Source organism: Phaethon lepturus, unplaced genomic scaffold (genome assembly GCF_000687285.1).
Source record: "Phaethon lepturus isolate BGI_N335 unplaced genomic scaffold, ASM68728v1 scaffold8784, whole genome shotgun sequence".
Classification (NCBI taxonomy): domain Eukaryota; kingdom Metazoa; phylum Chordata; class Aves; order Phaethontiformes; family Phaethontidae; genus Phaethon; species Phaethon lepturus.
Window position 1 is genome coordinate 16,662 of NW_010535412.1, and position 13,186 is coordinate 29,847.

The 13,186-nt window shown below is 52.1% G+C and overlaps 1 protein-coding gene across 1 annotated transcript in view; it reads left to right on the top strand.

Moving 5' to 3' along the window:
- Positions 1-890: 890 nt before the first annotated feature.
- Positions 891-13,186, top strand: part of IGSF3 (immunoglobulin superfamily, member 3) — a gene marked incomplete at its 5' end in the record, with an annotated part of 32,608 nt that continues 20,312 nt past the window's right edge. The window contains 4 exons of the mRNA XM_010285802.1: positions 891-1,301; positions 2,204-2,593; positions 4,249-4,650; positions 8,242-8,646. Of these exons, the coding sequence (XP_010284104.1) occupies positions 891-1,301; positions 2,204-2,593; positions 4,249-4,650; positions 8,242-8,646 (1,608 nt within the window). The remainder of the gene's footprint in view (positions 1,302-2,203; positions 2,594-4,248; positions 4,651-8,241; positions 8,647-13,186) is intronic.

Consider the following 13,186-nt stretch of genomic DNA (forward strand, 5'->3'; position numbering starts at 1 on the left):
TTTCCACGTGATGTTTCTCGAGGCAATAAAGTCTAGAAAGGCTTCTTTTTAAGAAAGTCTATCTTCTGGTGGTAGAGCCTCTTGCTAAAATCACGATGCTTGCTAAAATCAAGCACGGTTGGGGGGCTGCAGGTTTTTTTTCATCCTGATTTTAGTGGCTGTACTTCCGTTCCTCCAGCTAATCAACTGGAAAAGTAGCCAGCAGTTTTATTACCAAGTGCCTTGACATGTCCATGTCCCAGGACCAGGCTCTGGGCATGCTGCAGTTGCATTGCTGCCCTCAGAGGAGCCACTTCCAATGCGGAAACCCCTTCTTTTGGCCTCAGGGGGTCATTAAAACGTGAAAGGAAATCAACAAAGGAGAGGGGAATTGGACCTCCTGACTTTTTTATGAGGGAAGGTTAAAGGAACCGAGTATGTTTGGCTTGGCCCCAAAGGGGACTGAGGAGCGAAGACCATGGTGCAGAACTAAGGAGTGGCTGAAGGATGTGGGCAGGAGGGGGGTCACCAAGCATGCTGGGGGGCACACAATGAAGGGGGGTGCTGCTCGTGACAAAATACCTCGGTGGGAAGCAGATGTATTAAGCTGTGCTGCTCTGCAGCATGGTGGAAAACCCTGTGCAGTCGCTGGGGCTGTTGAGGAATTTAAGCACAGCACTGGAGTATGGCTGCAGGTCACAGTCTTTCCCAGCCAAGGACTTTGGGGATGATTCTCCTCTTTTGGGGGGCTAGATGTGAGCTAACAGGGCTTTGCTAATACTTAACAATTAATTACAACCGTAAAAAGAAACCTCTCCCCCAGCTCTCCTTTAACGTGTCTGGACTTTAGAACTCAGCATTTCGGCATCGCTAACTCTTGGGCTGTGTTTCCCCATCCCTCTTTGCTGCAGTGATCCCCGATTCGCTGCGAGTGACGGCAGTCCCACAGACACTGAACAAAGTGGAGCACGACTCCCTGGAGCTGAAGTGCGAGGTGTCAAAGAGCACATCCCAGCACAGCCACGTCTCCATTGCCTGGTACCGGCAGCGAGGCAGCGAGACGCCTGTGGAGGTCATCTCCCTCAGCCGTGACTTCGTCCTGCGGGCCGGCAGCACCTATGCCCAGCGGCAAGCCACAGGGGACATTCGCTTGGACAAAGTTGGGGAGACCACCTCAAAGCTCACCATTTACAACCTCCACCCATCAGATCAGGGCGAGTTTTACTGCGAGGCAGCGGAGTGGATCCAGGACCCAGACAAGTCTTGGTATGCTATGACCCGCAAGCGTTCCCAGGGTGCCATTGTCAACGTGCAAGCCACCGGTTAGTGTCTCCTCTGCCTTTTCTTGCTCGGCTGGGTGGTGGGAGGAGGCAGAAAATGGAGCTGTGCCTTGTTAGGTGGCTGGGGCTTGGCCCCCTCCTTTGCCATGTACCCCATTTGGGAGGCTGCTGCCAGGGTGAGGCAGGGTGAAGGAGAGCCCAAGTGCTGCCTGTGGGCAGAACAAATGTCACACAATCACAGAATGGTAGGGGTTGGAAGGGACGTCTGAAGATCATCTGGTCCAACCCCCCTGCCAAGGGGGCTGGGGTGGCAGGCCCTGTCTCCTGATGTGTTCACCTGAGACTGACACAGGAACTAAAGCATACATCTTAAGCACTTGATGCTAGGACAGGCAATGAGAATTTTGGTAAGTGAGGAGGTAAGAGAGGCACAGCGGAAAATAAAGCTAAAACTTTCAGTAAGCACTTCAGTATTGCACAAGGTCCATTTGCAAGTCAAAATCCTTCTCCCAGTCTGCAGCACAGGTTCCTGCTAAGGTTCTAAACACCCAGCTGAGCTCTTTCTTCCTCTCTGATAACCACAAAGGCCCTGCCTCTTTGCCACAGCTGAGCAGCATGTGAGTAGAGTAGGCTCCAGGTCACATTCTGCAGTGCCACTGGATGCTCGTGTTGCAGCAGAGCTGCTCCCAGGAGTAGAGGCTGGAGGAAAGAGTTATGACTGGGGAAGCCTTGCAGCTCTTGCATGCCGGCCAGCAAGCTGCCTCTCCTGCAGCACAGTCAGTCTGGGCTTTCACAGCAAAAGCAACCCTTCCACTTGCGGATGTACGTGTCCAAGGGATGTTGGCCGTGCAGGGTGTAGCAAGTTGCAAATGCTTTGCATGAAGTGTGCTGGCTCTCCTGATGAGCTTTGCCATGCTGACATGAGTCGGTCTGTCTCTCCCCAGATAAGGAGTTCAGTGTCCGGCTGGAGACAGAGAAGCGGACGTACATTGTGGGTGAGCCAGTGGAGTTTCGGTGCATCCTGGAGGCGCAGAACGTCCCTGACCGCTACTTTTCCATTTCCTGGGCCTTCAACAGCTCTCTCATCGCCAGCCTGGGACCCAACGCCGTGCCGGTGCTCAACAACGAGTTTGCCCAGCGTGAGGCCCTGGGCCAGCTCAAGGTAGCCAAAGAAAGCGACAATGTTTTTGTGCTGAAGATCTACCGCCTCCGCCTTGAGGACAGCGGCAAGTACAACTGTCGGGTGACTGAGCGGGAGAAGACTGTGACGGGGGACTTCATTGACAAGGAGAGCAAGCGGCCAAAGAACATCCCCATCACTGTCCTGCCGCTCAGTAAGTAGAGACTTGCCCATCCCGTTCTGGGGCCATTGCTCTACTGGGCAGCTAGCTGGTGAGGCCATGATGTCCTCAGACTTCGACGGTGGGGAAGAGGGAAAGATAAGAGTTTGTGTGCTGTGAAGACTTGGAATCCCAACTGGCAAGATTTTTTTTTTTTTTTTTTTAATGGGAAGGGGATGATAGAGAAGGAGGGATATGTGTCAGGTTCGTAAGTGGGGAAACATGCCCCCACCTTGGTAATGACACCAAGCTGTCAGCTTTGTCCTTGAGCTGAAGGTGCATGTGACAGCCTCTGACTTGCCCCTCACACCTCTCTCCTCACCTTGCTCTGCCGTACTCTAAAGTACTCAGCAGGTGTAACGGCGAGACTGGCTTGGCCTTGGTTTATCCTAAGAGCTTCTAGGTTCCTGCAGGCCGTTCAGTGGCTGTTGTTCAGCTGTCTTGCAAGACAGCCATACTGGGAGAAACCAGGATTTATGTGTACCTTGAGCCGCAGTTTGTTCTTCAGCATGGAGCTCTGTCATGGTCACTGCGTGTCTGCCAAGACTGGTGGAAACAACCCTGCTGGAGGTTTGCCTTAATGCCTTTTTTGTCAAACAAATGTGATAAATACAGAAATAACAGAGTGAGAGGAGAGGGTGTTCCTTGTTTTGCTCTCTGAAACTCAGGTAGCTGTGGCATGATGAACCATGCACATGTTGCCCAGTGGGCTTTGACCAAGCAGAGGGTAGCTGCAAGAGGATTTTGTGCGATGTTTGTCTCCTATCTCTTAGGTTTGTAGAAATGCAACCCTTTCCTCTAGCTTTTTTTTCCCCCATCTCATTTCTCCAAAAGAAATTCTATTTCTTTTCTTTCCTACCAACATTTGGTCTCATTTGTTTGGCTTTGAAAATTACTCTAGATAGAAATCTTGCACTGGACAAATACCTAATCTAGGCACAGCCACCTTTCAGACAGATTTCATTTTTGCCATTTGATAAATGACCAGCTCTAGGAACAAATGTGATGATTTTTCAAGGGTGCTAAGTGTCCATAACTCCAACAGAAGACAGCAGGAGTAACCAGCACTCAATATCTCTGAAAAACCAGCCATAAAGCCTTACATCTCTGGGAAGCTCAGGATACCAGGTATTGTTGATGTTATCAAACATTGATAGCTACCTCTAGTGTCACTAGTGATGGGAGTTTGGGAGAGCTTCTCCCAAAAGGTGTTGTAGGAATGGACGTGGCAAGATGGTGATCAGGATGACGTGAATTGAAAAGCCCAGGGAGCTGGAAGGTTTTTTTGGCAGAGCCGGTTGCATGCGGTGCATGTTGTAGCAACACAAATTCCCTCCAGTTTTGCTGAGATCCCATCCTGGACCTGCGACCAGAAGACGCGGCAATGTCTCGTGACCTGTAGGCAGAGAGATTTCTCCCAGCTTTGGCCTACACCTGCTTTGAGTGTGCAAGTCACCAGGAGCAGCTCACTGCCCACAGGCTGTTTTTGGATGTGGTCACGCATGAGGTTAAGACGTGCCTGGACCCAAATGCGTGGGCAGTTTCCTGCACCTGGTAGAAAGCCTCTCTGGCCGGCAGCGTCCTTCTTGCAGACCAAGAAGTGGCGAGTGTGTATCATCTCCCCTGTGTGTATGCGTTTCTCTCCTTAGAGACCAGCATCTCCTTGGAGATTATCAACAACGCCAGCAATGTCTTGGAAGGGGAGAGCCTGCGCTTTGGCTGCAACGTGCGCTCAGGCTTCGGGCCCCAAAGCCATTTCTCCATCGCCTGGCAGCTGGTGGACAAGCTGAACCGGCGCAGCGAAGTTGTGCGTCTGGATCGGGAGGGCACCCTGCAGCCGGGCCCCTCGTATGCCGAGCGCAGCAGCTACGGGGGCATCCAGGTGGAGCAGGTTCGGCCCGGCTCCTTCACCCTGGAGATCTTCAACAGCATCAAGGCAGACGAGGGCCACTACGAGTGCCGGGTAGCCGAGTGGACGCGGACGCTGGATGGGGAGTGGCAGATGGTTGGGGAGCGGCACGCGGGCACCCCGGTGTCCATCACTGCTCTGGGTGAGTACTCGAGGCGTGAGGGGCCATGGGGCCAATGCTCCCCACATGCCTGGCCCACCCGAGGAGGTCACCTGCAAGTAACTGGGGCTGCTCCCGGCACTCTCGCCCTTGCTCGCCAGCAAAATGGCAGTACCTGGCAGCTCCCGGTGCAACACTCGGGCATGCCTCATTGCGTGTGTGGGCAAAGTCTGAGGGGTGGCTGTCACAGGAGCAAAGCCAGGGGTGGCTAAGGAGAGGGACAGTGCTTCCAGTGTCCTTCCGAGGAGAGAGGCTGCCAGTCCCATGGCGTGTGCCCCCGACATCGGAGCCAGGCTACGGGCAGTGCAGCGGTGGTGCTCCGTCAGCAGCCCGTGGGCATCAAAGCCTCCTTGCCTGCCCTGGGTAAACCTGACCTCTGCTCGCCCGACACAGGGAGCAAAACGCTGGGCATCTGCTGGCCCGGCCACCAGCAATGCGAGCATCTCTGACAGCATCAGAAGCCTGCAGAAGACATGGGTCAGGAACGGCCCTCACTGCCTCTGCACAGAGGCACTGAGCTGCTGGCCCAGAACCACAACGTTGTCTGTGACGAAGCTGAATGAGGACCTGGAATCATTGCAGCTGGTAGTCTGCTCTACCAAAGGGCTCCTCCATTTCAAACACAGTGAAACCACATCAGTTTAGGAGAGGGCAGGTAGGGCATTAGGGATTTTGCATGGATTGTGAATTACTTTGGTCCCACTCAAGCCTTGCTATATTAATTCCTGGACTAGTACCCAAAGTGCTCTGCAGGAGACTGAAGAAGGGATGACTATTTCTATGAGGCCACTGATTTGCAGAATGCCAGGGCTATAAAGAGTTGGGGAGCTCTATCAAAAGGTCAGTAGGATTTTGGGGGTTTTCTTGGTTTTTTTTTTTTTTTGTTCTCTGCAGTATTAATCTTAAGCTTTGGCAAGATGTGTGAGAGACCAGACTTCAAAAGTTGTACTGCATTCTGATTAAAATCTTGCTTTTTTCCTCCTTTCCTTCCATTCACTTTTAACCTGCCTTCAGAGGCTGTTCTGTCTGGAGCTAGAAATCTTTGCTATATAGCTTCCAAAAACAAGTAGGGACATTAGTTTGTAAAGAACTAAAGGCAGATTCTCATGTGGTTTCAATGGCATCTTCCTCATGAGGTCAGCAGCATTTGGCCTGCTGTAAGTCTACATATCAGCTCTTCTCTTTACTCTGCCACTTGTAGAAGTGTTGAGATTTAAAAGTGTATCACTTTTACTCTTGTTAAAAATTTAAAAAGTTAAAATTTCAGATGCTTGGAATTGCCCAGCAGTTCCAGAAGATGTGATGGAAAGGTAGTTGTCCCTCCTCCTCCTCTTCTCCTTGTCCCAGAGAAATCGCTGGCTGTTGAGCACATTTTGTCAAGTCCTAAGAAATTCCTAGGTCATCTTTCTACAACTAGCAAAACTGAAGTAGCTCATGAAAGTTTAGTGGAGAAATCAGTGTAATATTTTTGAGGTGTCCTGAGAAACCCAAATGGAAGGTGCTAAGAAAGAGCAAGAGAGGTTTATGGCTACAGAAATTGCTAGTAAAAAAATACGCGGTAAATTTAGTGACACTCACATTTCAAGTTAAGGTCTAATCATTTGCTAGTCTGCCAGGGTAAGAAACTTTAGCTGAACAGCACAGATGATGTCTGAACCCATAAATCTATCTACAGGATGGTTCCGAAGCAATAGCCAGAAGAGAGATGTGCTGTCGGATGAGACCAGATATCCCTGAACTTCTGAGGATCTCGAGTGTCCAGCTGGCTGGGGAAGGAGGAGGCAGGCAGGGAGAGGGCGAGCTGCTGCATTCTTCTAGGGAGGTCTTGCAGAAAATCTGCCCACTTTTATGCATGGCTTCTCTCCGTTTGTAACACGTCCCAAAGGAAGAAGGGCCTTTGTGTGTTAACCAAAGTGCCATGAGCATGTTGGTTGAGGACCTGAGAAACATACCTGGCTTTCACACGCAATCAAGAGAAGTCTCTTCATGAAGCTTTCTTTCCCAGGCCAACTGGAGATTAAACTTTACAAGGTCGGCTGGTGGTGGTGAAATTAAGTTGGCTTTCTAGGGCCATCGCTGGTTCAGCAGGGCTCCGAGCTGGGCCCGGTAACACACTTGCCTGCGCAGGAGGGCTGCTGCAGGGTCTGAAGGTAAGGGCTTACATGGTGATGAGATGCAGCAGTGCTGCAGGGGAGACAGCTTGGGTCTCACTCTCCTCTCCTGGGTAATCACTTAGCATGTTGCAAGAGGCTTTAATCCCAAAGATTGACCTGTTTTCTTAGTAATTACATGTCCCGCAGCTCTGGCATGGTGATGCCGTGGGGCTGCAGAGACACTTGCTGGAAGCGTGCAGATACGGTGGTGTCCATGCTGCGGCCTGTCTGGCCTGTGGCAGCAGCTCTGCGGGTTGCGGTGAGCTCCCAGCTCACCTCTTGAACGGTAATTTCGAGCTAGTGGCAGGCTGAAGCTCTGTGCTGATCCAGAAGACATTCGTGTTTCTACGGGGCACTGGCTGGGGTCTTCTCCCAGCAGCGGCAGCTGTGCTGGGTGCCAGGAAGGTCGGCGCTGCAGGGGGAGGGAGGAGAGCTGCTAGCCAGCTGTGGGACACCCCACGGAGCCTCCTGGGAAGGGAGCGCTGCTTGGAGATGTTGCTGGTAGAAAACAAGGTCCCTGCTAAATCTGCTGGCTGCACTGAAGTGACTGGAAGAGAAGAAAATATTTCTCTCTGCAGCTTGGAACAAATGAGCAACGGAAGTACTCTGACCCAAAACGTAAGCTAGTCAATTGGGATTATATTATTTTCAAATTACTAATAGACTGCTCGTTTTAAACTCCCCTAAGCAAACAAAGACTGGGAGGTAGACAAGTCAAAATGTATTGACCAGCTTGCAGAGTGGTGGACATGCGAGGATAACTGCATAAAGCTATCCTGCAGCTATGATGTGGAAGAGAACAAAAGCCGTGCTGTGTGAAGAACAGGAGCAACCAGCTTCTCTTTCAGTTGCCTCCATCTTGCAGTTTTGTAGCCACTGCTACCTCTCTGACATGTGAACGAAGGCTGCTACTTCTCGCTTTCCGCATCTTCCCTTCACCTGCAGCGACCAGCTGCAGACCTGGGGCGGGGAGTGGGATGGGGACACCTTGCCCAAGAGGTGGATGTGAATCGTGGGGTCTGCGAGCGGTCAGGCTGGCACCGGCCAGCTGCTCTGCCCGTCTCTGCTCCCTTGCCACTGCGCTGCTGTGTTTCGGTACGGGGCTTTGGCAGCCTGCAGAGGCTGGCTGCTGACCCTCCGGGTCTCAGGGGGATCTTGTTCCTCTGGGCAGAAATCGAGCGCGATCCTGCTGCCGCTGCAGCCAGTGCTCGTGCAGGCAGTCACCACTACACAGGCACTTAAGTGGGGTTTTGCCGCTGCTTTTCGTGCTGCTTTGCAATTATAAACCAGGAGCCAACTCAACATGGGTGGCTGATTATTCCAGGCCTGCAACTGGATGACCATGCTCTAGCTTTTGCATGCTAACAGCAAGGCCTCTTTAGGCAGATGTCTCTTAAAGCCCTTTTCTCTCTTTCCACAGAGGCCGGCTTTGCTGTCACAGCCATCTCCCGCACCCCAGGGGTGACCTACAATGAGTCCTTCGACCTCCAGTGCATCATCAAGCCCCACTACCCGTCGTGGGTACCGGTGTCGGTGACGTGGCGTTTCCAGCCAGCAGGCAGCACCGAGTTTCATGACCTGGTCACCTTCACGCGCGACGGTGGGGTCCAGTGGGGCGACAGGTATACGGGTTTCCGGACCCGCACCGCCATCGAGAAGGCCGAGTCCAGCAACAACGTGCGCTTGAGCATCAGCAGGGCGAGTGACACGGAGGCTGGCAAGTACCAGTGCGTGGCTGAGCTCTGGAGGAAGAACTACAACAGCAGCTGGACGCGGTTGGCAGACAGGACCTCCAACCTGCTGGAAATCAGAGTCCTGCGGCCGGGTGAGTGCCAGGAGCTTGTGAGAGGAGCTGGGGGGTACGTTACAGGGATGGGGTATGTACCAGTGCTGCGGTGATCTCTGCGGAGTGAGGACTGCTCTCGTGGCTGCAGCTGACATCTCACACTTGTGCATTGCTCAGGTGGAACTGCTCGGCTGTTTGGCCGCAGTTATGTTAGAGCTCCTTTATCCACCTCTGGGGAACTGCATCTTCTCTATGCTCCTCATATGCTGTTCATGGGGTTTTCTTCTGGGAAGCGAGGTGACTGAAGCTCAGTCCAGTTTCTGGGCTATTCTTGTGAGATGGAGATGGAAGTGGATTTCAGGTTGCCATCTCCATTCATCAGAGCAGACTAACCTGGAGAAGAAAGGAGAGGGATGGGGCAAACAGGATCAAAACAGAGACATGCTCCCAACAAAGCCTGCTCGTGCACATGCGCCATAAGTGAGGTGCTGCAGCTCTTGTCTAGTAACTGGAGGCATTTTCAAAAGCAGCTAGTGATCAAAGACCCTGACTTTCATCCCCACCAGAAATTGAGCCCTTTCCAACGGGAAGCCACCAAGGCCATGGGTGCCCGCACTGAGTGTGCAACACTAGGCAACAGATACCTGGTTTGGCAGGGAGAGTCAGAAAACCTACAAGGTGCTTATGCTGCCTGTACAGCCGGTGGAGTTAGGTGTCTTCTGCAGGCCTTGTCACTGATATTTTGGTGGTGTCTTCTGTTGTCCGTGAAGGCTGCAAAGATATGTGGTCTGGGTGGCTCTGGGCCATCGCTGGGCTGAACAGCTTACTGTTGTTTTGGCCTTAGGGCTGGACTTGATGTTTGGAGTGAGGCTTTTAGCACCTTCAAGACTCTTGGCTCAGGTCCTTGCAGCATGGGAGTCTTCCCTTAATGTTCCGTGCAGAGGGACTCCTTCCTAGGGTCTGTCTTCTGGCTTTTGTCTTTTTCCCCTCAGTGTCCTTTTTCATACTCTCCTACAACTTCCCCAACCCTTAGCACGTCTTTAGAAAAGTGAGGCAGTGCTGTGAGCTCCAGGCGCCTCATGAGCTCTCCATTATCATTCTTCCCTCTCTCCTAACTTGCCCTCATCTCCAGGTTAATCTTCTCCATTTATCTTGGTTATCCTGCCTTGTAATACATGTTTTACTGCTCGCAAGGTCGGGTTGGTGATGTTCATCATTTAAGCTTATTTCCCTAGGAAACAGCGTTGACTGAATATGGTCCCTGGAGTAATATGCTTCTTCGTGACACATCTCTGTGCATGCATGTGTGTGTGTGAGACAGAGAGAGAAAGAGGAATCCTTGATAACAGCTTCCAGAAGAGAGCTTCTGTGTCACAGCTCAGGGTGGTGAGGAGGACATTTAAAGGACATTTAAACTGTACTCTGGCAGTCAGTTCTTCTTTACTGGAACAGTAACCATCAAGTGATGCCTTAACAGAACAAGTCATCTAGGTCTCCATGGTTTTTACCTCGCCCTATCTCCCTGCTGCTCAACAAACTACTGCTACACAAATCTTAGCTGTCAGTCCAATGAGCCTTGCATAATGTTTGTGGCTTTATGGCTCACAAGGGGGGATGGAAGAGAAGAGAGGGGCCCCTCAGAGCATCCCCAGCAGTATAGTTGCACTCTCTCTGCTTTTTGTTTCCATGTCCCAGGCAGCCTCTGAGAGCACATGGTTGATGTTCTCCATGAATGCAATGCCAGCAGTCGCACCAGCGACTGCTGTGGTTCTGTCTGGTTTTGCTGGCTGGAGAGGGTCGTGTCGTGTCATTGCTGGGTCCTTGGCTGAATAATCTCCAGAGCGGATCCAGGATGATGTGGGAAGCGCCTTCCTCGGACGTGTCTGAATGCACATCCTAGAGCCCTGCCAGTGAGACCTGTGCGGATGAAGCAGGTGCTGGTTTTTAGATTAATATCCACGGCTTCTTCAAAAGGGATCGTTCAGGACCCCTGAACAATTGAACACCTAAGAGCGCTGTCAGTCTGATTCTGTGTCTCTGTAGTCACCTTAATCTGAGGAGATAACTTCAAGCTGCTATTGCGTGTCTTTAGTCTTCGTTTTCTCCTTTCCCTTGCTACTAGCCATGGGTTCCTGCCTTGACCTATATGCCAGTGAGTTTGGGGTGAACTATCTCCGCTACCGATCCACTAAGGGACACTGTAAAGGTTTGTCTGGAGGTCTTTTGCCAAACTGAGCCAGCGTGTGTTTCTAGATTGTAAGTTAATGTTGGGATTCTGGTTTCCTATTAAACCCCTGCTCCCTGTTTGTCAGAGTGACCTTTCTATTTGACAGGTTCCAGGTGCAGATGTGGCAATCGATATATGTCAGCCTTTAAAGTGTCTTCAGGTGAGAAAGGTAAAATAGTGGCTGCCTGATTGCTTCATTAATCTCTTTGCTTTGTGAAATCCCACATCCTCAAGGGACAGGGTGCTGGAGCTTCTCCTGGTGTGTTGGTTTGCTGTTCCAGTGCTCAGGCTGTCTCTCCTTGGCACTCTGGCAGTGGGTAGTGTTTGTAGTTGTCATCCATGCTGAGTGGTGACTGCAGAGGTGGCAGCACTGGTTTTAAATTGCATGTATTAATGTGGCTGCAAAGTAATTTCACCTATGGCTATCTCATGGCCAACAGGTAATGCTGAGGAAACGTCAGCAGCTTGAAATGCTCCAGTCCTTTCCTACTCCCAGGAAGAAACGAGCCATATTTGAGAAACGAAACACATACCTCCTGAAGGAGGGAATGAACAAGGCAGGCAGTGGCAGCATTACCCCAAGTCTGTAGGTGGGATGGCGCAAGTGTCCTGCATGGCATCTGGAGCCAGATTTGGCCTTAGAGTGTGACATTCCTGGCCCCTCAGGCATGAAGCCGTTATAAGGACTGGCTATGTGAGGAAAAGCCCTATAAAGGGTGCTGGCTGTGTGTGTGAGAGCTTACAGAGAATTTAGGTATCACAAGGGCATGATGTACATCACTTGCTGGTGTGTGAAAACTCATCAGCAGCAGCAGTAGGTTCTGAAGCTCTTTTCATGGGCTGTTTCTCGATGTCACGCAAGCCTGCACACCTTGGGTTGCAAAGTAGAGGGAGGGTTGTGCACAGGTAGGGGCACGCAGCCCCAGGTAGTTCATGTGTACTTGGCAGGGACAGAGACCTGCGCTGCTGTAGGGGGAGCGCTGGGTTTTAACTTCTGTAAGCTGGGGCAGAAATGCAGGCTGGTGCGGAGGTCTGTCGGCAGGATTGTGGACCAGACTGGCTAGATCGCCTGTGGCCATTTCGTGTCCTTACAGCACACTGCTCTCCTTTTTACTTCCATCTCTCGAGCTGCTGTTGTTTCTTTCTCCATGAGCTCATGTTGCAGCAGAGGGGGAGGAACAATAAAAGTACGGCTCAGTTCACACCGGCTGCTTCCCCGAAAGCCGAAGCTGTCAGGAGACCACGGGAGCATGGGCTGAGCTTGAAGAAGCCCAAAGTGCAGAGGTGGAGATTTCTTTCCACCCACATCCTTGTTTTTGGGGCTCCCCTTCCACTGCGGTATCTGGCCTGCTTCTGAAACTCTGGTTCTTTCATCCCCGAAAGCTGGGGCTTGCCCTGAGGGCTCACCACCCTTTTCCCCTGTGGGTTCGCCACCCCTTTCCCTTCAAGAGATGTTGCCTTGCCCTTTGCATACTTGTCCCTTTCCAGGTGGAGAAGAGCATCCTCCATGGAAGCTTTACTGGGCTGATCTGCAAGAGATCAGTCAGGACAGATGTGTCCTGTTGTTGGAGGGGACAGGTGTGGTGACTCCCTGGCACTTGCTGGTCTCTCGGGTTTTAGGGGAGGCAGAAGTTGTTCCTTTATAATCCAGGTGACCCTGGAAGCGTTTGGATTCAGGCTGAGCTCTCGGGGTGAGGATGCTGGCTGAGCAGTGCCCCCTCGCTGCTCGCCATCCCCTTCCTCATGCAGCGTGGAGGGGGAACAGTGGAGGGGCACAGTGCCTGGACTCTGGGTCCTGCCCGAGGGAGGGAGGCAGTAGATAGATGCACGTGAGTCAAGGGGTGACCTGAGGGCTGTCAGGTACACTCTGTTCCCAGCTCCTCCTTGGTTCTTGCTTTTCCCTGCCAGGTTTTCAGGGATGGAGCAGCTGAGACAGAAGGTGCTGTCTGGGAGCGGCGTGTGTCCGTGAGGTCTGTGGGACTCAGACAAGGGCAGCAGACAGCGTCTGGCAGCACAGTGCGTGATGGGGACTGTGCTGCGATCTGGGCGGGCTAGGACGTCTGGACAGGACTCTTGGCAAGGAGGCTTGAGCAGATTTGTGCTGGTGTATTAAATTGCCGTTGTCCTCATGTGCATTACTACACTTATCTTTTCCCTGCAGCACAAGCGAGGGGGTGATTCGGCAGAGCTTTGAGAGGGCCTGGGGTCTGAGTACTGAGGAGTTTCTCTGGCAACAGCAGAATAAAAAAGCAGGGCTCTCACATGAGCGGGAGGTTGTGGCCAACCCCCCTGAGCACTCCCCTCACCCCTTTCATACTCCAGCAGAGACCTGCCTGTCCCAACCTGCAAGGC